The sequence below is a fragment of the Ornithodoros turicata genome, unplaced genomic scaffold (assembly GCF_037126465.1).
Source record: "Ornithodoros turicata isolate Travis unplaced genomic scaffold, ASM3712646v1 Chromosome106, whole genome shotgun sequence".
NCBI classification, from domain to species: Eukaryota; Metazoa; Arthropoda; class Arachnida; order Ixodida; family Argasidae; genus Ornithodoros; species Ornithodoros turicata.
In genome coordinates, this window is record NW_026999294.1 from 162,119 (window position 1) to 187,445 (window position 25,327).

The window sequence follows — 25,327 nt, forward strand, 5'->3', positions numbered from 1 at the left end:
GCCTGGGTAACCCAGTCACCTAGGCTAGTTGCAAGTCTCCATGGTCTTATTCGCTGCTAGGGAATCAGTCTGGAGAATGAATGCACCGAAGCATGTTTAGTAAAGTTTGTCTAGCACTGTACTTTTCAATACAGTAGCACCAGAAGATGTGTAGCGTGTTTGTTAGGGCTAAATATTGTGGGAGCACATGAAGGGAGACATACTGTGCAGCATGGATTATTTTGCACTTGATTCCTCTGGTTGCATATGCTGTTCCCTATCTTCTCACTCACAAACATCATTATGTGCAGTTGTTTATGAGGGCCCATGCTCAGGTTGTTTCAAAAACAGAGGTCATATGCTCAGAACTTGCATTTAAGGTACAGACGTAAGCTGGGACCTGTTTTTAGGATGCTTTGTGGTACGCAAAAAATCAATGTGGCCAACACAACCTACACACACGAAGCCTGCATATTTGTCGACGTCATGTTGACTACTAAGAGTCAGCCAATCAGAATAGTGTCTCTGACAGCGGTAGCCAATCAGGAATAATTACACTGTTTAGAACAGCACATGTAAACTGGTTCAAACCAATTAATGTCGGTTCAAACCATTATTTTGGTTGCAATGAACCCAAGCCGAACCAATAACCATCAACCGGAACTTGAACCGAACCCCCTAAAATAACGGTTCCGAGCCCTGATTGGAAGTGTACAAATCACAAGAAACAAAACATAAGAGTTCTTTTAGGTGCTTGCAGACTTAGCGACGCAACAGTTCCAGTGTGGCAAGGAAGAGATGCACTTCACATGCAACCAAAGCAAGAGACCCATCAGCTATGACACAAGCTACTTTCTCCAGAGGTCACATCACAGCACCACAAGTTTGTCGCACATTCCCTAAAACACTAAAGCTACCCGACACACCAAACACCACAACTGATTTTAATTTCTATTGGCACACAGAATTGTCTCACTGTGATTGTTCTATAGACATCGTCCACCTGACGCTGGGTTTCCTGATATTTCACATGCATCACCACCCAATCCAACACTTTCTCCATCCAATCTTACATCCAATCCAACACTTTCTGTGGCTTGTGTGTGTGTGTGTGTGTGTGTACAGTGGCTGAACTCTGCAGGACAGAGGTTGCAATTGTATGGCTTCACGCCCATAAAGGCCCCTACACAAAGGGGCAGATTTGTGATTTGCCTGAAGTTTGCGGAACATAGAATGCTCCTGTATGGCTTGTCACTTGACGCTGTGGCTGATTTTTGCAGGATGAGGTCGTGCTTCTATGGCTGCTCACTTATGTGTGTCCGCTTGTGATGCTTAAGGTACCTGGTCTGGCTGAACTCTGTAGGGCATAAACAACGAGATTTGGCCGAGGCAGACCAACAATTAGGGACGACACAGACAAGTAAGCCTCAAACGCCCAGAAATTAACGAATGGAAACAACTCAGGGAAAAGAGGTGCTGACGCCAGGAATCGAACCTGGGTCTTCTGATTTCCGGTCAGATATGCTAACCGCTACACCACACCAGCACCCCGTTTCCCTTGAGCCATTGAGTGCCTCAAGTACGGGGGGGACGGACAACCAACTACACTATTCCCATTCTCTCTTACATCTTTCTCATTCACTCTCTCATTCAGACACGAGGCAGGGCGATTGTAAACGACGTAAACAACGAGATTTGGCCGAGGCAGACCAACAATTAGGGACGACACAGACAAGTAAGCCTCAAACGCCCAGAAATTAACGAATGGAAACAACTCAGGGAAAACTGTCTGTGTCGTCCCTAATTGTTGGTCTGCCTCGCCCAATCTCGTTGTTTACGTCGTTTACAATCGCCCTGCCTCGTGTCTGAATGAGAGAGTGAGTGAGAAAGATGTAAGAGAGAATGGGAATAGTGTGGTTGGTTGTCCGTCCCCCCCGTACTTGAGGCACTCAATGGCTCAAGGCAAACGGAGTGCCGGTGTGGTGTAGCGGTTAGCATATCTGACCGGAAATCAGAAGACCCAGGTTCGATTCCTGGCGTCAGCACCTCTTTTCCCTGAGTTGTTTCCATTCTGTAGGGCAGACATCGCACTTGTACAGCTTCTCACCCGTGTGTGTCTGCTTGTGCTGCTGTAGGCTGTCATTCCGACTGAACGCTGCAGCACAGACATTGCACTTGTATTGCTTCTCACCCGTGTGTATCCGCTTATGAACCTTTAGATGCGTACTGCGGCTGAACTCCACAGGGCAGACATCACACTTGTATGGCTTCTCGCCCGTGTGTGTCCGCTTGTGTTCCCGTAGATCCCAGAGCCGGTAGAACTCTGCAGGGCAGACATCGCACTTGTACAGCTTCTCACCCGTGTGTGTCTGCTTGTGCTGCTGTAGGCAGTCATTCCGACTGAACGCTGCAGCACAGACATTGCACTTATATTGCTTCTCACCCGTGTGTATAAACCTTTAGATGCGTACTGCGGCTGAACTCCACAGGGCAGACATCACACTTGTATGGCTTCTCGCCCGTGTGTGTCCGCTTGTGTTCCCGTAGATCCCAGAGCCGGTAGAACTCTGCAGGGCAGACATCACACTTGTGTGGCTTCTCGCCCGCGTGCCTCCGCTTGTGATCCCGCAGGCTCGAGACCTGGCAGAACTCTGCAGGACAGACATCACACTTGTGTGGCTTCTCGCCAGTGTGTCTCCGCTTGTGAGCTCGTAGATCCGAGATTCGGCAGAACTCTACAGGGCAGACATCACACTTGTGTGGCTTCTCACCCGTGTGCCTCCGCATGTGATCCCGCAGACTCGAGATCCGGCAGAACTCTGCACTGCAGGCATCACACTTGTGTAGCTTCTCGCCCGTGTGCCTCCGCTGGTGATCCCGTAGATCCGAGATCCGGCAGAACTCTGCAGGACAGACATCACACTTGTGTGGCTTCTCGCCCGTGTGCCTCCACTTGTGATCCCGTAGATCCGAGGCCCGGCAGAACTCTGCAGGACAGACATCACACTTGTGTGGCTTCTCGCCCGTGTGCCTCCGCTTGTGAACCCGTAGATCCGAGATCCGGCAGAACTCTGCAGGGCAGACATCACACTTGTGTGGCTTCTCGCCCGTGTGCCTCCGCTTGTGAACCCGTAGATCGGAGACCCGGCAGAACTCTGCAGGGCAGACATCACACTTGTGTAGCTTCTGGCTTGTGCGGGCCCGCTTGTGATGCTGCAGGTCCGTGCTCTGGAAGAACTCTGCAGGAGAGATATCCCACTTGTATGGTAGAAGCACAAACGAAATAAACAGACCTTGACCACTCATAATCATTCTCTCATATATAAACATTGTTATGTGCAGTTGTTTATGCAGCCAAAGTCTGCAATAGTTGCAGTAATCTGGAATTGCATAAAGGATCTCCAGAGGTCTGTTTTGCCTAGTTTGATTATCTTCCATACAGAGGCGGATCCAGGGAAGATCCTGGGGGAGGGGGGGGGGGCGCCCACTGAAAAAAAGAGAGAAGACGGGGGGGGGGGTCGCTATGTAGCATGAAAATTCGCCGTGCGGCAGGATAATCTGCCGGAATGGGGGGTAGAGGTATGTCTCGAGGGGGGGGGCGGCCCCCACGGCCCCCCCCCTGGATCCGCCCCTGCTTCCATACAAGCTGGAAAGCTGACATGTAACGAACAGAAAACTGAAAAGCGTATCCATTGCATGTCACTTTTTGTCCATATCATGCTATTGAGTTTGGTGTTGACTAAATGTCCCTGACCATTTTGTATTTACCTTCTGATGTTAAGTCACAGTTGTGTCTCATTTGGTCCTGCCCAGTCAAGATTTCAATATTGTAAGGCTCTGTTTTCACTTCTACGATTGGATGTTCCTTTGAATATTCCTCTAGAGTTTCATCTTTAACGTCACATGTCCCAGCTGTTACTCCTGAAGTAAAACAAAAAAGGAAAGAAGTAAGGCACATTGTAAGGCTTCGGGTCACACGACGACCACCTCTGTACTTTTTCTGGACCTACTTTAACTATATATTGCACCTAGAGGTGTGCACTGTCGCCAGTAACGAACAGTCGGGGCTACACCACAGCCAATGGTGCACGAATGGAAGCGTGGGAAAGGGTTGTTGGGGGAAAGGATTTTGGTTTCGGAAGGGCGAAGGGGCGTACGCCCTATACAGCACCTATAGGGGGCGCCACAAGCGAATCCCCTAGTGGGAGGAGCAGGCACTTTTCCCGGGGCTCGTAGCACACTCTGCGGTGTTGCCTGTATGCGGCCTGCTGCATCACATCTACCGTAAGCACCTCAATATTTGGAACACGAAAGCACCGTAAAGCAGTACAGTAATTTCACACGTATTAGCCACGACTTATGCACAATTCTTTTTCTCAGGGGCGCTCCACAGCTTATCCATCGGTGTGGCTTATTTGATGACTATTTCTTCCATATGCCATTTCTAACGAAAGGGCAGTGTCTCTGGAACAGCACTGCCCTGCCGATGCACGAACAGTGCGTAACAGGGATGGGTCCACATTCGAATAGATTGGTCTTCCTGGTGCATTCCCCCAAGCAGCTTTAACGAAAGTGGTGACAGTGATTCACGTTTTCTGGAAGACCACTGACCCATCAATCCATGAGAAAGCGCCCACCAAGGGCAAAATCTGATATTGGTAGAATTCTAGAGCTGACCCCGGAGTATGGACCACAGGGTTTATGACCTTCTCTATGGTCTCCTTTGTCGCACAAATCAGTTTCCTCGTATTGCCCGTGGCTTATCTGCCAGAAAATTTTCAAAACGTTCCTAAAAACATGTCCTGCAGCTTCTCTGCAGTGCAGCGTATACTCGTGAAACTACGGCAAGCTATGGGCTGTACGTGGAGCAGTGTGCCATCATCCACTTTGAGAACGACTATGACAGTAGAGTGCAGAGACGTGTATAATATTAGTGCACCAGTCATGCCTGCTTTGCATGCCTGATGGTGAAAGACAATGACGTATGATGTCTACATGTACAGATGGCGGGTCCATGCTCACTTGCAAAAATGGACACAGTGAAGCGCAATAGAAGGACATTATATATATTCCTTATATCGCTTTCGACCAGGCAAAAATGCAAGTCTAAAACTTCACAATGCGTTCAATGGCATTTGTCCTTACTAGGTTTATGCCACCTCCTGATGCGAATCTCGTGTAACGTAAGTTTTATTACGTATTTTTTCGCGAACCGAACTCGGAAATTGCCAAGTAAAGGTCACTTTTTTAGCCCTTCAATGCAAACAGCGTGCCCAGTTTACTGAAATTCATGGTAATTCACAGGGATATTGGGGAGCTATCCCTATATTGAGGAGAAAAAATAGCCAAACAAATACCTTTCGTGGCATCAAGAGCGTAACGCTCGAAGAGTGCGATCGTTGTCAGTGCGATGAAAAGAGGCCGCAAGCCCAGCCTACAGAGTGATAGTAAAGAAAGTGACAGTTCTTCAAATTGGGAGAGGGAAGACAGCAGATCTCAGCAGAAGCCAGATGAGATGAGCCATGTCTGTTTTGTCTCTTTCTACTATCCCTCTGTGGGCTCAGTTTGCAACCTCCTTTCGTCTGACTGACGATAACTGCGATCAAAGAGTTGCCGAGCGATATGCTCTTGGTACCCCGAAAAGCACGATGTTCGGCTATTTTTTTCGATGGGATAGCTCCTCAATATCCCTCTCAATTATCGTGAATTCGAGTGAATTGGGCACACTGTTCACATTGGCGGGATCAAAAAAGTTACCGTTACTTAGTAAATGTCCAGGTTCAGTTCCCAAAAATTTACATAACACATCTTACGTTACTTGACATCCACATCAGGAGGTGGCAAAAAACCTGGCGAGCACAAATGCCTTTGGCCACATGATCCTAGGTGGCGCAATTTTTTTTATTATGATTCAAGGACACGTTTTCTAGGACACTCCGTATGAGCATGGGCTCAAGAAATGCTCTTTTTATGTGTATTCGACAAAACAGCAAGTCGGTATTCAAGGCGTGCGAGATGGCAGCTTTCTTTGTGAAGCTGTTCCCAGATTCGAAGAGTTTTATTTTACGTGCTTTGTGCACATCCTTAGCGAAGCTGCTATGCAACTAAGACTACTGCTGTGTTGTTAAAAGTGCTCGTTGTATTTTATATACACGGCGCAATTTTGCTTTGTGATAAAATGCAGCCTTCTGAAGACCTTGGAAACTGCTGCAATTGTTTCGTAATTAATAATGTTTTGGGAAATAGAAAATGTGATGCAAGGTTTCTAACTTTATTCTAGAGTGTAACATGACTGCGTGGGACTCACAGGGTTGAAAAAAAAAATTGGGATGAAAAATTCAAATAAACTCGATTGATTTGATTCAATCAACTCCTTTAAGTCTCCCTCCTAACTGATGATTTACCTCATAACCGTGAAGTACGATGATGTAGTAATAATTTCTAGTATATTGTACACAGCCTCGAATTTACACCCCATGACACGTAAGTTTCCTCAATGATGTATACTGCCGTGAGTTAGACAACGGGGCTTGGCCGATGATGATGGCGGACTCATGAAGAACCCGCAACAAGGGAACAATCCGATCTTCCTTGAACACTAGAACCCCTTTGTCGTACACCATGCCGAGCACAGAATATGGGCCGCAGGGTTTATCGCCTTCCCTACGGTCTCCTTTGTTGCACAAATCAGTCGCGTCGTATTTCCCGTGGCTTATCTACTGGCAAAATTTTCAAAATGTTCCTAAAAATAGGCCCTGCGGCTTATCTGAAGTGTGGCTTATACGCGTGAAATTACGGTACATCTATAGAATATTACCGTGTCATGTTCCCCAAGAGCATTCTATAAACAGGGTCTTACTTTTTCGAGTTAGACCCGATTAGCCCCAATGATCCCCTTGCGAGAATCACTTTATGGCTGGTTCCCGTTGAACCAGATTTCTCCCTGCCCCGAATTCCAATCACGTGTCAGATTGGCAAAAAACAATGCGCGTTGCGAAGTGGCCTGGCGTCCTTGTCCCAAGGACAGGACGATAATTGTTGTCAGTAGAAAATTTATGAGAACTATAGTGGGCTGCAGTTGAGTGAATCGCTATTGAAAAATGCAGCGTCATGCCGTGCACATTCAGAACACTACGATCGGACCCATTCCAAACGCGCACAGTCACGATAGGATGCGTGCTCTTCTCCTGCTGTCTCATTGGATGTCGCCCTTTGCATCCTTTCTGGGATCCCATTCGTTGTTGCCAGATGGCTCTGTCTTCAGTGTGTTTTTCTTCCAAGTGGTAACGTTGCACAAATTAATTTGGTGAATTGTAAGGCTAGATTCCTATTGCAAACAGTGGTAACCCCCAAGGTTTTGCAACTAATGCAATTTCACGCGTATAAGCCGCAGGACGCGTCTTGGAAAGTTTTGAAAATTTTCTGGCAGGTAAGCCACACTCCCAGATAAGCCGCAGGATGCGTCTTTAGGAATGTTTTGAAAATTTTCTGGCAGATAAGCCGCACTGCAGATAAGCTGCAGGACGCGTCTTGGAACTTTTCGAAAATTTTCTGACAGATAAGCCACGGGTGTTACGAGACGACTGAATTGTGCAACGAAGGAGGCCATAGAGAAGGCCATAAACCCTTTGGTCCATACTCTGGGGTCATCATGGTGTACAACAAAGGAGGTCAGCTCTAGAGATGGGATTGTGCAATTTTTTGGCATTTTTCATGAATTGATGGGTCAGTGGTCTTCCAGAAGACGTGAATCACTGTGACCACTTTCATTAAAGCTGCTTTGGGGAATGCACCAGGAAGATCAATCTACTCGAATGCGGACCCACCCCTGTTACGCACTGTTCCTGCGTCGGCTGGGCAGTGCTGTTCCAGAGACACTGTTGTTCATTAAAACCAGCGTATGGTATAGGTACCAGAAAAAAAAGTCATCAGATAAGCCGCACTGCTGGATAAGCCACAGAGGGCAAGTGGGGAAAAAAATCGTGAAATTCAGGCATAGTTCAAAACCACGGATAGCTCAAGATAAGTGGAATTTGCACAACCAGCCCCATGACAATAAGAAAAAGATGCAAAATGGAGGGTTGTCAAGGACTGTGGAAAATCCCAGGGATTTCCAAAATGTTGAAAATTGCATTTTGAAATTCTAAGGTATTCGAGTGTTTCAAGGACCAGTGGGAACAATGATAATGGACATTTTTTTCCCACCCAAATTTGCTTTGGGCACTTAACCCGAAAAAGGTCAGACACTATCTATCAAACATTCCCCACTTGAGTGCATAGTTTACGAGGATTTTACCATAAGCATCACCTCCTGAAGGATGTTCGCTGCAGTGCTGTTGATGTACCTGGCCCTGTTGTGGCTGGCATGCAACATCAGGTGGTTCGGATTTCACTCTCACGGACTGATCGCGGAACTCCAGAGAGAACTGCATTTTCTTGGAGTTGTGATTCCAAAGGGCCTGGCATGTGATGACTAGAAGTCACAAGAATCTCTCGCCTCTTCTTTAATGCGGAGTGCTGTCCTCATCCCACGTAAATTGGAAAGGGAAAATTGGGTCCTGAAGTGAAACAAATACAGCGACGGTTTTCGTACGCTCACAGAACGTGAAATCCCTGAACAGTGTATTCGTGAAAACAGCGACTCACCGTTTGTCAGAGGGTCAGCTACGTTCAGACAGAAGAGGTGCCGGTGAGAAGTTCCCGACGAAATATTGCGACGACTTCTTTTTCCTTCCGAAGAAACATGATACACGTATTTAACTACTTTCCAGATTCAAGATGTAACATTTGGAAGGCGTAAAGTGTGATGAACGAGGTTAATATTTTCCCCCTTTCCAACACTTACACACCAGGAAGCCATGGGCAGTTTTGTGCAGTATACAACATCTGCTTAGCTGGCAAGCAATTTTATAACAATGACTATGTAAATAGAATTCTCAATGTGTGTGTGTGTGTGTGAAGACTCGCTTAATTTATATATTCCCAGTATATGACAAAGTACCATCCAAGTAGGAAGAGCACATACAGGGTGTCCCAGAAAATGTCTCATTGATTTATAATTTAAAAAAACTAAAAAAAAGTTAAAAAACTACGCCACCTAGAAATAACACGGTCAATGGAATTTGTTCTTACAAGCTTTTTGCCGCCTGCTAATGTGATTGTCACATAAATCAAGTTTTATTATGCAAATTATTACGAATGGAAATAAAAAATGTGTCACGTAAAGGTCTGCCTTTTACCCCACCAATGTGAAGAACTTGAAAAATGTACTCAAGTTCGTGATAAATGACGGGGACTTATAGCATCTGCCGGGTGGACCCAATTGTTTATGCAGTGAAATCCTCGGACTGTCCGTGACATGAGGAACGCGGTAGAGCGCCTGAAGCCGGCACCGTCCAGAAGGTGCATAGGAAGGCATAGGACAAGCTGCACGAAGGTAACTTGGACTTATCCAAAACCAGACTCAGTTACCTAAACTAACGGAACCTAACCTAGAGCTGTACCAATTTGCAAAGTAATGACGAAAGATGGAAGTCATTGAAAAGGTTATCCAGCTGTAGGACTCGAACCCGCATCTTCAGGATTACCGTGGGTTCGAGTCCTACAGCTGGCTAACCTTTCCAGTGACTTATCCACCTTTCATCATTAATTTCTTAAGAGGACATACCACCCCCTGTTTTCTATGTGAACTTTGCATAGGTTTTGTGGCTGAACTACGAGACAGATCGTATTGCGGAAACCTTCATTGGAAAGGTGACGTCAAGATCTCTTAACTCTGGGAACTGAAATATCGCTCTAGCGTTGTAATTTTTTTTTACGGACCCCTGAAGGTGGGAACCCCTCTGTTTTCTATGTGAACTTTGCATAGGTTTTGTGGCTGAACTACGAGACAGATCGGAATGCGGAAACTTTCATCGGAAAGGTGACGTCAAGACATCTTAACTCTGGGAACTGAAATATCGCTCTAGCGTTGTAATTTTTTTTTTAAAAAGAAAAAGAAATGAATTTTGTCGCTACAGCTTCAAAAAATCCAAATAAATAAATGAAAGCAAATAAAAACAATCCGCTTCTGAGGTTAACCGGGGACATGTTTCAGGATTCAAATGACGCGTTTTTTGTGTGTTTTTAGCATTCTGTTTTTCCGAAAAAGAATTAAAAGTGAGTACAGGCATGCATCCAAGGCGTTTACCACTGATTCCGGAAGGTGGCGCCGTCCGCTCGCAGCGCCCGAACGTAGTCCGCTCGTAACCATCCGCGTATTGCGCAGCAGCTGATCGGCGTCCGTGGTTTCGGCGGTTCGTCCTGAAGTGACCAATTCGTGGCTAAGTTACGCATTTTTTTCACTTTCTTGTCCTCTTCATTTGCTCTCTGTCCTTGTGTGTTTTCTGTGTGTTCATAGTATTTACCCATTATGGCTCGAAGTCACGTCTACGGACAACGGAAACGTAAGAAGAAGGACTTTGCGAATTTACGTGGTAGAGGCAGGCATGTGACGGAGCCTGCGGATTTGAGAGATTTTGGTAATGCAGGATGCTCCAGCCGTGCTGTTCCCAGTGATCGTTGCACTTCGACGACTCCACATCGCGCAGATACCCTTGTAGGCTCAACCTTTGGTGGTAGTGTTGTTCCTCAAACTGTAACTGATGCCGGTCGGAATGCTTGTTTCGCTTCGAGCACAAGCGAAATTCGTCCTTCAAATTCGTCATTTGCTGATTCAGCTGAGGTAGATAATGTAGTCCCCTGCAGTTCAGGTTGTGACGAGCTTGCCGGTTCCAGAGCAAGTCCCGTTCCAATCACTGCCGCTGTTACACCCAGTCGATCTTCATCTTTCGATACTGGCAATGTTCACCAGACACAGAGTCAGCGCACAAGCAGTGTGAATGGTCGGCGTATAGTGGAGATTGATCACTTCTTCTCGTCTTTGCAAAGTTTGTCGGTACATAGTCCGTTTGGTTGCGGCCTGGCTGACATGGAAATTGTATCAGAACATCGGCGAGGTCTGTGTAGCTCTTTCAGTTTGAAGTGCAGGATGTGTCTGAGGAAAGATGTAGTCACAACAGAGGCACCAGTTGATCAACTTGTTCAACAACGCATGGACGTCAATTCCTCAGCAGTGAACGGTATCGTGTCTATAGGTTCTGGCTTCTCAGGCCTTCGCGAGCTCCTAGGTGCTCTGGACATACCCGGCATGGCTGGTAGCACGTACAGTAAGTATCAGGATATTGTTGCTAAAGGAATCGACGAAACAGCTTGGGAAGAAATAAGAAAAGCAGGCATTGAGGAAGCTCGGTTAGCTAGGGAGGCTGGGGACGTCGATGCTGACGGTTTTCCTATAATTACGGTCGTTGCCGATGGTGCTTGGTGCAAACGTTCATACAAGAACAAGTACGACGCTCTTTCTGGCTTGGTAAGTAAAAATTTTTATCTACACTTAATAAAGGTGCCCGAAAAAGGAGGATTTATCTTGCACACCGCTTGGCAGACGGGATATACAGGAAGTCTGTGCCCACCATTTGTGGAAAGAACACTATGAGCATTTATTTGGAGGAAAAAGTTGACCCCTCTGGTGCTATTAGTGGCACTGCTGTCTTTTGGTAAACACACTTTCTAGAGTGGTATACATCCTGTGGCATTAATTCGTATGATACGCGTACAAATGCATAATTCCTCGAAACATTGTCATTGGGGGTAGAGTTTTGTGGAATACAATCCTGACATTTTTTCGTTTTTGCAGGCTGTAATTGTTGGGTACCGCACAAAGAAAGTACTGTTCCTAGGCGTCCGGAACAAATTTTGTACACTGTGCGCAAGTTCCAAGGCAGGGTCGAGCCCAAAAAAGCATCTGTGCTTCAAGAACTGGGACAGCAGCTCTACCAGTATGGAGAAGGATATCGTCGTTGAAGGCTTCAGGCGCAGCATTGAGTTGCACGGGGTAAAGTACTTGCAGTTGATCGCTGACGGTGATTCGAGCACATACAAGTCAATTCTTGAAGCTGCACCGTACCAGCATCAGGTAGTTCAGAAGGTAGAATGTCGCAACCACCTTCTTCGAAACTATGTAAGTCGTCTTCGAGATGTTGCTTTGGCAAAGAGAACAACCCCCATTCCCCCATCGTTGAAGAAGCTACTTCTGGATAATGCTGTTCGACTAAGAGTTGGAGTTGCTAGGGCTATTCACTATCGCAAAGAGCAGGCCGAGTTCAGCAAACAAGATCAGATTCGGAACCTGGTGGCTGATATCCGTAATGGGCCACTCCATGTGTTCGGCGACCACGCAAAATGTGCGGGTTACTTTTGCAGTGGTCCAAAAGAAGGGGAAGTCAATCATGTCCCAGAGCTCAGGAAATGCGGACTTTTCAATGAAATCCTTGTAGCGATGAGTCGTTTGGCAAACAATGGTAGCAGCTTGATCCTTGACGTTAACAATAATGCTGCAGAACATTTCAATTCTCTCGTTGCAAAGTTTTCTGGCGGTAAAAGAATAAACTTTTCCCAGAGGGGATCATTCGGAATGCGGGCTTCAGGAGCTGTCGTGTCTTTCAACTCTAAGCAGTACCATCGTGCTCTACATAAGGCAGTGTACAACACCAGCCCTGGGAAGTATGCAAAAATTATGCTGAAGCGTAAAGCAGCTGTTCGTGCTGCTTGCATAAGGCATCGGAGTTCTGGGGCTGCTCGCTGTAAGCGTTCACTTGAAGGTGCGCCTTGCAAGCGTGCTTCCAGCGACAACCACTATGGTTCCATAGTGGATGCTCCAGACATGAACCACGATGACTATGTTGAAGCTGCTGCGGCGTACAAGGATTCCCTTGTGCTCTCCCAACCAGATGCAGAGCAGCTCGAGGCTGATACTCGAGGTCAAGAAGGGAGAACTTTGTGGATGCAGGAGAGGCGAAAGCGACTCACCGCTTCTAATTTTGGCAAGGTATGCAAGATGCGAGATGCAACGAGCAGTGCAAGTACTGTTCGTTCCTTGCTCTATGGTCATTTTGACACTGAGGCTCTCCGATATGGTCGCGACACTGAGCCCATTGCAATTGCTAAGCTGCAGGATGAGTTAGGGGTGACTGTTTCACCATGCGGCCTTGTTGTTGATCAGGAGTTTGCATACCTTGCTGCAACACCTGATGGGCTTGTCGGTGATGACACTGTCGTGGAAGTGAAGTGCCCTTATTCGGCTCGGCCCCTTACCCCTGTGGAGGGAGTGCGGGCAAAAAAAATCACCTTTTGCACTATTGATAACTCTGGTAATATTTCGTTGAAGGAAAACCATGACTACCACTATCAGGTGCAGGGACAGCTCCACATCACTCGACGTCAGTTTTGTCTTTTTGTGGTATATTCTGGCGAGGAAATTTTTGTCCAGAAGATCGAGAGAAATGATGGCTTCTGGAGCAAAATGATTGGCCACCTTCAACTGTTCTACTCGCATAGCCTTCTACCGGAGTTGGTTGACCCTCGTCAGTCCCGTGGGCTGCAGCTCAGAGATAACAAGAAGAGTGACCATCAGGTTGCCTCGCTCTGTGATGCCGCCAAAACAACTTCCAATCAGGGCGATTCATCCAGAAAGAGACGGAAGACTGGTAAAGATAACTCACCTGCCGCTGTTCTGTAATTATGGCTAGACTGTGGATTTACGTGTCATTTAGTTTGTGCGGCTCCACCTTTGCCAAGTGTTTTAATGCATACTCATCCATTTTGCTTCATAATTTACTGAATGTTTTTCCATATACATGTCTTCGACTTTGGCTCAGGCTGCATATCTTCACGTTTGTGTTTCATATTTAAGTTACCTTTTTCCATTTTTACTGTGCATATCTGTGCATATTTTTCAATTTTCCTAAATATTTATATTAATATATTTCTATGTATAAATCCACAGACTAGTCGTGCGATGCTTGTCATATTTTAAACATGGCGTAAGAGTGTGAAATCTGAATCCAGCCATCAGCACGTGAGGATCTAAGTATGAGAATGGTGCACAATCTCCCAACCGTAGAACCGTCTTCCCCGGCATTGTTGAAACACGTCCACACGTTGATGCTATATGTGTGAGGCCATCATGGTATTCTACCTTGGCTTGAGTGTATGAAGATATAGCAAAGCTGTCCCCAAACCGTCGTTCTTCCCAGGCATGGTTGAAACACGTCCACACGTTGATGCTACATGTGTGAGGCCATCATGGTATTCTGCCTTGGCTTGAGTTTATGAAGATATAGCAAAGCTGTCCCCAAACCGTCGTTCTTCCCAGGCATGGTTGAAACACGTCCACACGTTGATGCTATATGTGTGAGGCCATCACGGTATTCTACCTTTGCTTGAGTGTATGAAAATTGTGGAAAGAAACATGAATGGCATTCCTAGCACTTTTGAAGCTCCACCAGCCTGTTCAGATGTCGACATCCTGAGTATGAATCCATTTTGATATTTTGACAAGGTCGGTAAGTATCATTGTGCAGAGCTGTCTCCCAACTGTCGCCAGTTCCCCGCATTGTTGAGCACGAGCAACATCCCAACATGTCGCTCTGCGTTACGTCCTCTTGCCATCTTGCCTTTACTTGGGTGTCATTTCAACATATGAAAATTGTATTTTCAGATTCAGGTATCCAGTACTACTGCAAATATGATGGCCAGACGCCCAAAGGTCAAACTTCCTAAGTGTTACTGTCTTTACCTGTCATTTGAAAATTTCCTACTCTCTCCCTGATTATGAAGCACCTGCCCTTGCCAGTGTTGTACCTGGTTCAGCATTATGTGGCCAATGATGAATGGTGCCCTGTTGGACATTTTTTTTCCATAAACACACACTCTGAGGCTTTAGCTGCCAACTGACAAGCATGGCAAAAGCAACTATCAGTTGCTACTTCATTGCTCAAAAAGGAAACTCGTTGCTGAGTAACACGTTCCAAGTTTTTACTATTCCCATATTATGAACCTGGCTCTGTCCACCAGGATGCTATATGTTGATGCCGTATGTGCGAGACCTTCATGTCAAAGTGCGCCTACATGCAGCGGACTGTATGGTACTTCATTATGTGTGTATGCCACATCGCCAATGATGAAATGTGCTGTTGGATACTGTATCCACGAATGAACATTCTGAGGCTACAAGCATGAGCTGATACGCATAAGTAATGCAGAAAACGTGACGATGTATACATGCTGCGTTCTTCAATAAAATATCTCCAATCTACCAATAGTGAACACGTGCTACTGATTTCTTTTTAATCTTTCGGGTGCTGGCTGTCTAGGATTTTCTGCTTGCAGTAATCTGTGAACCAGTGGTTACTAACAATGGCTATTGGTCACCTTGACCAGATTTCATCTGAAGAAAAACTTGAGACCGGGGGAACACTGCAAACACATCTGTACGGACCACAATACGAATTTGAGGAGAAATACATTTTTTCTCTTGAAAAGCTTGCTATGAAGCATAATATATTTTATTAACCAAAATATATTGCACGAGTTGCACCCGTAGGAAAATACCCAGCCATCTCATTCAGGCTACAGTGGGCATCAGTGACTCGCACTCATAGTGGCAAGCAATGCAGTAGTCTTTCAATTTCAAATTTCACACGCATTATCATGCACCACCTCGCTGTGTTTAGAGTTTCTGCTCCAGGAAATATCACGGGGAGGGGGGCATATGTGCCCTGGACCAACTTCTAAGGAAACTACTGGTCTCAGGGTGCCTAGGGTAACGAGCAGACAGCCCCGCCGGAAGCTGGCAGACGGCATGAAGCCATTACAAAATTTCCATCGGAATGATGATAGTTGTTTACAAAATTTTATCGGGCAGGTCTTGTGTATGATGTGGGCCATTTGTACACTAATCATGGGACAAAGTATGCGATGGCAGGAGGAACAGGTTAGAAAAAGCTTTGACTACGTTGCTGCTGCTGACAGAAGTGAGCATAGGATTGGGGATCAGATGACGTGGTTGTTATAATACAGCAGGTAACAGTGGTAACATCGTTCTGTGTCGTCATGACATGGCGGCTAAAATGGTGAGCGTTCACCACGGTGAGCGCACAGGCCTGCATGCACTCGTGGGGTGTCCCTTAGCACGACACTCTTCACACGACTCCATTGGCTTGAGTACGATGCCACGACGCGGACCCGGTGCTTTCAGCCATGGTCCGTAGCGTTTCACGAGGGCTGTGCGGAGGATGCCCGCTAGGCACGATAACCCCCGTCCCGTCGAAATGTGATAGCCATCCCGTGAAAGCATCCCCTCTTTCACCTCCTTGTTCCTGGTAAAGACCTTGTGCTGGAAAAGATATTTGAACATATATACGGAATGTTTTTGCAAACAGCACTTCACAAAGACAGCAATACAAATAAACCGGAATTCCTGGTAGGCATGTGCCAGTACTTCGTACGCATTTTATTTTCGGAAAAATTGCGCGATAAAAAGCAACTGGAAACTAGCTTTGTGATACTTGAATTACAAACAGGTACCGCATCAAGACCATCAACTGTTTGTAATTCAAGCACCACAAAGGTAGCCCCAGTTACTTTTTGTCGCACTGTTTTTCCAAAATTAACGAGCATTATAAAATACCTGCCATGACCACCAGGAAGTTCCAGAGTTAGCGTTCGAGAAGCGACTACTCACGTCAATGCTCAACACCGTAGCGTCACCGGCACGGACAGCTGGAATCGTGCGCAGCATCGCGTTATATCCCTGAATTGTGCCAGAAAATTCAGGCCGCCTTGTCTGTGGCATCAGCTTATACAGGAATATATGCTCCGCGTAGCCTTTCGCCACCTCAACGGTATCCTGTGAAAGAAGACCATTCATGGAAATGAATCTTCCCTGGCGTGTCAGAGGAAATGGGTTTTAGCAGCACAGAGATTGAAATCGTTGCAATCTGTACTTACTGAGACTTCCCGCAAAATAGCTGCGGCACTCTTCCCATCCTGGATATCGTTGCCACCGATATACATGACGATCCAGTCTACTGCTAGGTGCAGTCGATGGATTTTTTCTCTCAGACGGGCCGCTGTAGCTCCGGGATAGCTAAAAGTGACGATTTCCACGTCAGAGTCTACGAACAGCCTGTCGCGCGTCATAAACTTCAGCTGGCTACTGCCAACCAACGCGCCTTTCATCGTTTACGTTTCTCTGGGATCACAATGCGTTGTGCGGCGAACTGCAAAGTCAGTTGATCTCCGAAGAAGCTGCAAGGGAGAACCATGCGTGCGTCTGTGGCGTGCGCGAGACGCAGTTGGCGCCGTTGCGTAGTCCTCCTCTCCACAGCTGTCTGGTCGTCTGCTCGCTGAGGTCGACGCGACCACCAAGCCTTTGGCAGCCCGCTCGTGCAGACGCGGATGTTATGTGACGGGGCCCACACAACAAACCCATCGCATGCAAAAATATAAATAAAATCAAATGCGTTTGTGGTGTTTTGCACATTGGTTTAGGGCCTTATGGACCAGCAAAACCAAATATAGTGGGATGACCGTGAGGGTGGGGACGTTTGCCACAAGATTTCGCGGCACGCTACCCAAACCCGGATTTATTTGTCATGAGCATTCTGCATGTATTCCTAAGAATCCTTCGCTGTAGTGGGACGATCATATGTTTAAACACTAAAAACAACAAATTATTTATCGAGCGGTCAAAAGCTTCCTTTTATGAACTGTATATGCACCGCGGAAAGGATGGAAATTCGCCTGCGATCTCTGACGGTGAAAATGAAATCATAGTTCGATTGCCGCGGAAATAAACACTTTCTTTTATTTTTGAATCGGATAGTCCGCAATTGATGCAAACTACACTATGATAAACAGTCGCGTCCGAAATATCGAATATTCAGACAAACAATTCAACACGTCAGCCTGAACAGACTGGAAGACAGGTTGCTTTATCTTGGAATTATGAAATTTTTATCGTGGTTGAGGAAGGCCCGGCTAGCATTAAACCCCATAAAAAAGTAACAACAATACAGTGAAGGAAGTAACAAATCGATACCTGCCGTCTGCACGCACACTGTATCACGAAATTGGCCAAATCCGGCGGCCATTTACTCAAAATCGCCGCCAAAATTTTGGCACGATTTTCGGGTATGTTATGGAGCTATCCTTCCCGAGAACACAGAAAGAAAATTGGAATGGACAAATGGGACTGGCCATCGGGCCCGCTGCGAGCCTGGGGAACACTTAGAGCAGAGGTGGGTTTGGATAGGGCCTCAGTATAGAAATATTGGTGTATGGGCAGGGCACGGGCCTAAAAATCCGGCCCATGCAGTGCTCTACCCCTTCTCAAGAGGCAACTACAGTGCCAAAATGCGCATGACCTGTGCATACGTGCACTGTTTGGTTTGTTTGATAGCTGAAGAAACTCGGGACGGGGGACAAGACAGCCGTTTCTATAGAAAAGCGCTATCACGCATTTTGTTTTCCCAAATGTTCGCGTAAGCCAGACGGACACTTGGTAGTTCGACGAAATGGGCACTTGGACCGTATGACGTGCAACCCATTATTTGAGGGTGAAATCCATACCCGACCCCTAAATCCTCTGACAAGACCCGCCACCCGCGCTCTACCAGAAAATGAAATCCACACCCAACCGGACCCGACCAGCAGGGGCTGCGGCGCCTTTGTTTACTTATTATTTGGTATGATCTTTTCTCTTCGTTGTTGTTGCTGTAGCCGTTGCTTGTTCGTGGCCGACCCGCCAGCAGTGCTTGTGCCAAAAACGCTGCCCGCAACAGTCTCGCTACCCGCGCGGGTGTCAATAATATCACCCGCAACCGACCCGCTACCCGCGGGAAACTCCAAACCGGGATCCGCACCGCAGGATAGAGCGTGTCGTGCAGAACCCTGCCTGCACTACGCCTGAAAACTCCGCACTTCGGCTTTCCTCTTGATCAGCGTCTCACTCTGCTTCACGGAGAGAGCGGTGTCGTGTACGCGGTTGCTCCTCTCTGGCTTTGTTGAAGGACGCTCCTTCTGCTGTTCAAACGCGCCCACCACGCCTGTGGGCCCCAACGTGTGTGAGTGCATGTGTGTGGAATTTTGAGTAGCAAGCCGTAGCCATCTGGCTGACATCTCCTAACCCCTATGTAGAAGAAGAACCGAGACCCGACACAAACATTCAGCTGTCGAGTCTCATGAAGTCTGTTGACGTACATGCCGCACCATGTGTTGTCGAATCCGAACCTGGCACGGGCACGTGCGAAAAACGTAAAGCCCGGCCCGACAAGGCCCGCGCAATGCTCTAAAGGGGAGTGCGAAACCCTATCGAAATTTGCTAGCAGTCCTGTGCGAGCGCACCGGCCTTGAGTTCTACTATGAAATAATGGGAGCGCTTTCACGACACCAATCGACAGCAACGAACGTCATGGTTCAACAGCGTAAGTGTCACTGGCAAGAAAAGCAGGGATGTTTTGCAACGGGATGTTGCAGTGTCATATGACCGTCGACAACCCCGCGTCCTTTCTGGATACTGCTGCCTCTGACAAAAATCGCTATTCAGCTCAACTGGAGTCCCCCGATACTCTCAGGGACACGTGATCCTGTGACACCACGAAAACTGAAAACTACGATTACTATATCACGAATAGACACCTCCACGGACAGTCTCTGCGTATCGGGTGAAAAGCTTTAGCCCGCTGCTACCGATCAGAGCAATCTTCATCCACGAGAAAGCGAGGTGGTAACGGCGGTACGCGACAGTCACACGGCATGTTCGAGAAATGCCAGTAAAACGTAAACAGCAAACGCGAGACAACGAAATCCACCGCGCAAAAGCAAATCGGGGAAAGGAGAAAATCTAAAAATAAAGGAAACACAACCCAGCTCATAGGTCTCCGCCTGTCACGTGGGCTTGTCGTGTCCTCCAATCAGAGACGCGATGGACTTCTTACAAAGTCGGAGGAGTGAGGGCCCTCCTCACTCCTCCGACTTGTGGCGCCATCTATCGCAGAAAAAAGTTCATTTTTGAGTTGAGACGTATGTGATATGTCCTCTTAAGCACTCGAGTCTTCGTATGTACAGGGTGTGTGCAGAAAAACATGACCCGCATTTCTACATGTAACTCCTTGTTTACTTAGCCGAGGAACTTCCGGTGGCGCACGACGGCGTATTTATGCGTGCGAAAGCTACAAAAAAATCCTGGAAGCCATACTCAGTGTAAAAAAATAAACAGAGCGCGAAAACATGGGCTTCCATGCATTAGAATAAGGCGGTCATGATAGTGCATTGTAGTGAATTTCCGTCTCATGAGAGTTATGTGTAGGCACCGCTAGGGGTACTGCCGATGAGCATCCATGTGGGACATCGTTTCGATTTATGCACTGATAGCTCCCCTAGCGGTACTTGAACACAACTCTCGTACGTGCATCATTTTGCCCTTTCACATACACCCTGTTGTCCACCATGTTGCCCTATTCTGATGCACGGAAGCCGACGGTTTCGTTGTTCCGTTTACTTTTTAAGCTGGGTATGGCTTCCACAATTTTTCTACAGATTTCGCACGCATAAATGCGCCATCGTGCGCCACCGGAAGTTCGTTAGTTAGGTAGGCAACAAGCTATGTGCCTAAATGCGGGTCATGTTTTTCTGCACACACCCTGTATTTGTCCTTTCTATGTGTTCCAGCCGCAGGACATCAATTGTCTCACGTTGCAAACGAAGCTACCTTACACTACCCTGACTAGAATAAGCTGAACGCTAACGGAACCTAAACTAATCTAACAACCACAACACTGCATGTAGGAAGCCGACTTGCAGAATGGTGACGCCAACAAAAGAATGTCCAGACGATGCATTATGCTTCATCATTATGCATCAAGTTAGGCGCCCATTTGGCAAAAGCGAGCATATAGTTGTCAAGACCCGCACGGGAGTACCGTGATGTTGAAACACCACTCTGGACACTTCCTCCAACATTTCATTACTCATCCAAGTTGAATTATGCGTGCTAATGTGGTTATACGTCGAGATATAACTTACTATTTTCCGTAGATGAATCCCTGTTTCTCTCACTCGAGCATGCGGCCTGTGTCTTGCTCCTTCAGGTCCTGTTCTGCGTTCTTCACAAAACTGTTTTGTTGTCCTGTACAATGCTGGTGCACTAAGGGAGCACGGAACAAAGGGTGTTTTCAAAATAATGAAGATCCCAATAGCCCCTTAATTGACGGAGTACCTCATTTCAAATAGCTCGAAGTGAAAAGTAAACACTCGAAGCCACTTTGCCACTACTAGAACCGCGCTGAAGCTTTGAGCCGCCGAATCTGCCCTGTGTGCGCGCGGGGAAATTACACAAGTTCAACATAAGAAAAGCAACTGGGAACGAGATTACAGGAAGTGACGTCATTTCTCAGCGTGAGGCAAGGCGGGTCGTTTTTTTGAATAGATGGCGTAAGTTTTTTGTCTTTATTTGAAATAATTTAGCGTTTTTATTGAAAATAACTGCTTAATATCGATAGATTAGTCGTTCCTCTACCTGCTGCAACCGTTTTTCTTTCTTTATACACGATTAAACTATAGTTAACACGATTTTGCTGCATGTCGTCCCCAGCGACGGATTATTATGCTTTTGTCATTTTTCCTAGTCTAGTCCTCATATCACGGAACACACTGACGCCAAATATCAATTGATTAGTGCATTCTGCGTCTAAATACATCTACTTCTCTTCATATATCCGCTGTTTTATTACAGGATTCCCCCTTCACGTTTGCTGAAGGAGCACAGAATCCACGGCTACATGCGCACACTAAGCAATGCTATATTGTCCCTAAATACGTTACCAAGACCATTTCAGAAATTGAACTCATTTAATTTGACTAATGAACTACCTCACGCGACACACCTCCTGGCCGAAGCATTTCTTCGCATTTCAATGTAAAGCTCACAAGAGTGTTTTTTAATCCAGCCTTAATATAACTCTACTAAAGTAGTAGGCATTATGGTATATTCCAGAAATCAGTTTCACCTCCTTTCCCCAATTTTTTTCAGCACTCCACTCTCACACTTAACGGCATGACACATCTCCCATCCACTTACCGATGATTCTTTCCAATCTTAGAAATTTTACTCCCCCACTGAGTCTAAATATATTTATGTTGTCTGTAACTAGAAAGCATGCCCTGCCCTAGAAATGAATTTCATGTCATTTGTTCAATTCTTTATTTCCAGAAATTACATGGTTTGTCCTACATTCCATCCAAGCCGTCAGCAGAAATTATTGCATGTTTTAAAAATATTTCTTCACTGCTCAGACTAAACATATATAGAGCCTACAACTAGAAATCAAGCTGTGCTCTAGAAATGCATTTAATGCCATTTGGTAAATTTCTTATGTGCAGAAATGACACGTTTGATCCTGCACTCCACCTCCCAAGTTGTCATCGGAATGTTTTGCGTATGTTAAAAATATTCCTCCCGCACTCAGACTAACCATATTTATATAATATAGCGTCTCATCAACAACTAATCAACATGCCTTCCCCTAGAAATGAATTTCATTTCATTCGCTTCATTTTTTATTCACATAATGACCACATTTTAAAAACACTGCAGAAGTTTGCAAAGTTTCTTTCCATTTCTCCCCACTGATATTCAATAGTCAATTCAATCAAATTCCATATCCTATAGGCAGACATTCTGAAGCATTCTAGAAGCAAATTTCATGTCATATGTTCATTGCTTTACCACTCAACTCAACTTGCACGTTCCAGGGCGTGTCATCTCTCCGAACCACCTGCCGATGTTTCTTTCCAATGTTCAAAATATTTTTACCTCACACACATTCAAGGTAAGTTCATACTCTATACATGGGTTGCACGTGACGTCACACCATAGCTTTCCTAGTGCTTTTTCCCTCTTTCTTTAGGGCCGTTGCAACCCATCTATAAATATACACATTCTAAACCCTTCCAGAAATCAATTTCACCTTACTTCCCACTGCTTTATTCACTCACCTCATGCATTTTGCTGCACGTCCCATTTTTGAAGCACTTGCCTAAGTTTCTTTCCAATCTTAAAAATTTCTCTAAGATTAAATTAAATTAAATTAAATTTCTCTTCTCTGTGATTCAGTTGAAGTCTCTATCCTTCAAATACGCACTCTGATGTCCCCAGAAACCAATTTCACCTCATTTACTCAATGCTTTCCACGCACACCACTGACATTTCGCTGAATGGCCCATCTCCGAGGCACTTGCCGACATTTCTTTCATATGTTAAAAATATTTCCACCCCAACTGGATGCAATTTACGTCCATATCCTATAAGTAGACACTCTGTAGTTTTCCAGAAACCAATTTCACCTCCTTTGCTCAATGCTTTCCCTACCAAACTCTTACATTTCGCTGCAGTACGCATCTCCGAGGCACTTGCCGACATTTCTTTCATATGTTAAAAATATTTCCACCCCAACTGGATGCAGTTTAGGTCCATATCCTATAAGTAGACACTCTGTAGTTTTCCAGAAACCAATTTCACCTCCTTTGCTCAATGCTTTCCCTACCAAACTCTTACATTTCGCTGCAGTACGCATCTCCGAGGCACTTGCCGACATTTCTTTCATATGTTAAAAACATTTCCACCCCAACTGGATGCAGTTTAGGTCCATATCCTATAAATAGACACTCTGTAGTTTTCCAGAAACCAATTTCACCTCATTTGCTCAATGCTTTCCCCACCAAACTCTTACATTTCGCTGAACGGCCCATCTCCGAGGCACTTGCCGACAATCTCTCATATGTTAAAAATATTTCCACCCCAACTGGATGCAGTTTAGGTCCATATCCTATAAATAGACACTCTCTAGTTTTCCAGAAACCAATTTCACCTCATTTGCTCAATGCTTTCCCCACCAAACTCTTACATTTCGCTGAACGGCCCATCTCCGAGGCACTTGCCGACATTTCTCTCATATGTTAAAAATATTTCCACCCCAACTGGATGCAGTTTAGGTCCATATCCTACAAATAGACACTCTGTAGTTTTCCAGAAACCAATTTCACCTCATTTGCTCAATGCTTTCCCTACCAAACTCTTACATTTCGATGAAAGGCCCATCTCCGAGGCACTTGCCGACATTTCTCTCATATGTTAAAAATATTTCCACCCCAAATGGATGCAGTTTAGGTTCATGTCCTATAAATAGACACTCTGTAGTTTTCCAGAAACCAATTTCACCTTCTTTGCTCAACGCTTTCCCTACCAAACTCTTACATTTCGATGAAAGGCCCATCTCCGAGGCACTTGCCGACATTTCTCTCATATGTTAAAAATATTTCCACCCCAACTGGATGCAGTTTAGGTCCATATCCTATAAGTAGACACTCTGTAGTTCTCCAGAAACCAATTTCACCTCATTTGCTCAATGCTTTCCCCACCCACCTCTTACATTTTGCTGAACGGCCCATCTCTGAGGCACTTGCCGACATTTCTCTCATATGTTAAAAATATTTCCACCCCAACTGGATGCAGTTTAGGTCCATATCCTATAAGTAGACACTCTGTAGTTCTCCAGAAACCAATTTCACCTCATTTGCTCAATGCTTTCCCCACCCACCTCTTACATTTCGCTGAACGGCCCATCTCCGAGGCACTTGCCGACATTTCTCTCATATGTTAAAAATATTTCCACCCCAACTGGATGCAGTTTAGGTCCATATCCTATAAGTAGACACTCTGTAGTTCTCCAGAAACCAATTTCACCTCATTTGCTCAATGCTTTCCCCACCCACCTCTTACATTTCGCTGAACGGCCCATCTCCGAGGCACTTGCCGACATTTCTCTCATATGTTAAAAATATTTCCACCCCAACTGGATGCAGTTTAGGTCCATATCCTATAAGTAGACACTCTGTAGTTTTCCAGAAACCAATTTCACCTCATTAGCTCAATGCTTTCCCTACCAAACTCTTACATTTCGCTCAAAGGGCCATCTCCGAGGCACTTGCCGACATTTCTTTCATATGTTAAAAATATTTCCACCCCAACTGGATGCAGTTTAGGTCCATATCCTATAAGTAGACACTCTGTAGTTCTCCAGAAACCAATTTCACCTCATTTGCTCAATGCTTTCCCCACCCACCTCTTACATTTCGCTGAACGGCCCATCTCCGAGGCACTTGCCGACATTTCTCTCATATGTTAAAAATATTTCCACCCCAACTGGATGCAGTTTAGGTCCATATCCTATAAGTAGACACTCTGTAGTTTTCCAGAAACCAATTTCACCTCATTAGCTCAATGCTTTCCCTACCAAACTCTTACATTTCGCTCAAAGGGCCATCTCCGAGGCACTTGCCGACATTTCTTTCATATGTTAAAAATATTTCCACCCCAACTGGATGCAGTTTAGGTCCATATCCTATAAGT

General features: G+C 45.8%; 1 protein-coding gene and 2 non-coding genes across 3 annotated transcripts in view; 1 reads left to right on the plus strand and 2 right to left on the minus strand.

Moving 5' to 3' along the window:
• Window positions 1-21,236, minus strand: part of LOC135371378 (zinc finger protein 208-like) — a 31,617-nt gene extending 10,381 nt beyond the window's left edge. The window contains exons 1-7 of the mRNA XM_064605447.1: window positions 21,137-21,236; window positions 20,944-21,064; window positions 8,626-8,709; window positions 8,276-8,537; window positions 3,748-3,900; window positions 2,451-3,218; window positions 2,087-2,386 (exon numbers count right to left, since the gene is read on the minus strand). Of these exons, the coding sequence (XP_064461517.1) occupies window positions 2,087-2,386; window positions 2,451-3,218; window positions 3,748-3,900; window positions 8,276-8,411 (1,357 nt within the window). The 5' untranslated portion in view covers window positions 8,412-8,537; window positions 8,626-8,709; window positions 20,944-21,064; window positions 21,137-21,236. The remainder of the gene's footprint in view (window positions 1-2,086; window positions 2,387-2,450; window positions 3,219-3,747; window positions 3,901-8,275; window positions 8,538-8,625; window positions 8,710-20,943; window positions 21,065-21,136) is intronic.
• Window positions 1,454-1,525, minus strand: Trnas-gga (transfer RNA serine (anticodon GGA)). Its single transcript has one exon. It is a non-coding gene; the product is annotated as a tRNA-Ser (tRNA).
• Window positions 1,953-2,024, plus strand: Trnas-gga (transfer RNA serine (anticodon GGA)). The gene has a single exon. It is a non-coding gene; the product is annotated as a tRNA-Ser (tRNA).
• Window positions 21,237-25,327: the final 4,091 nt, after the last annotated feature.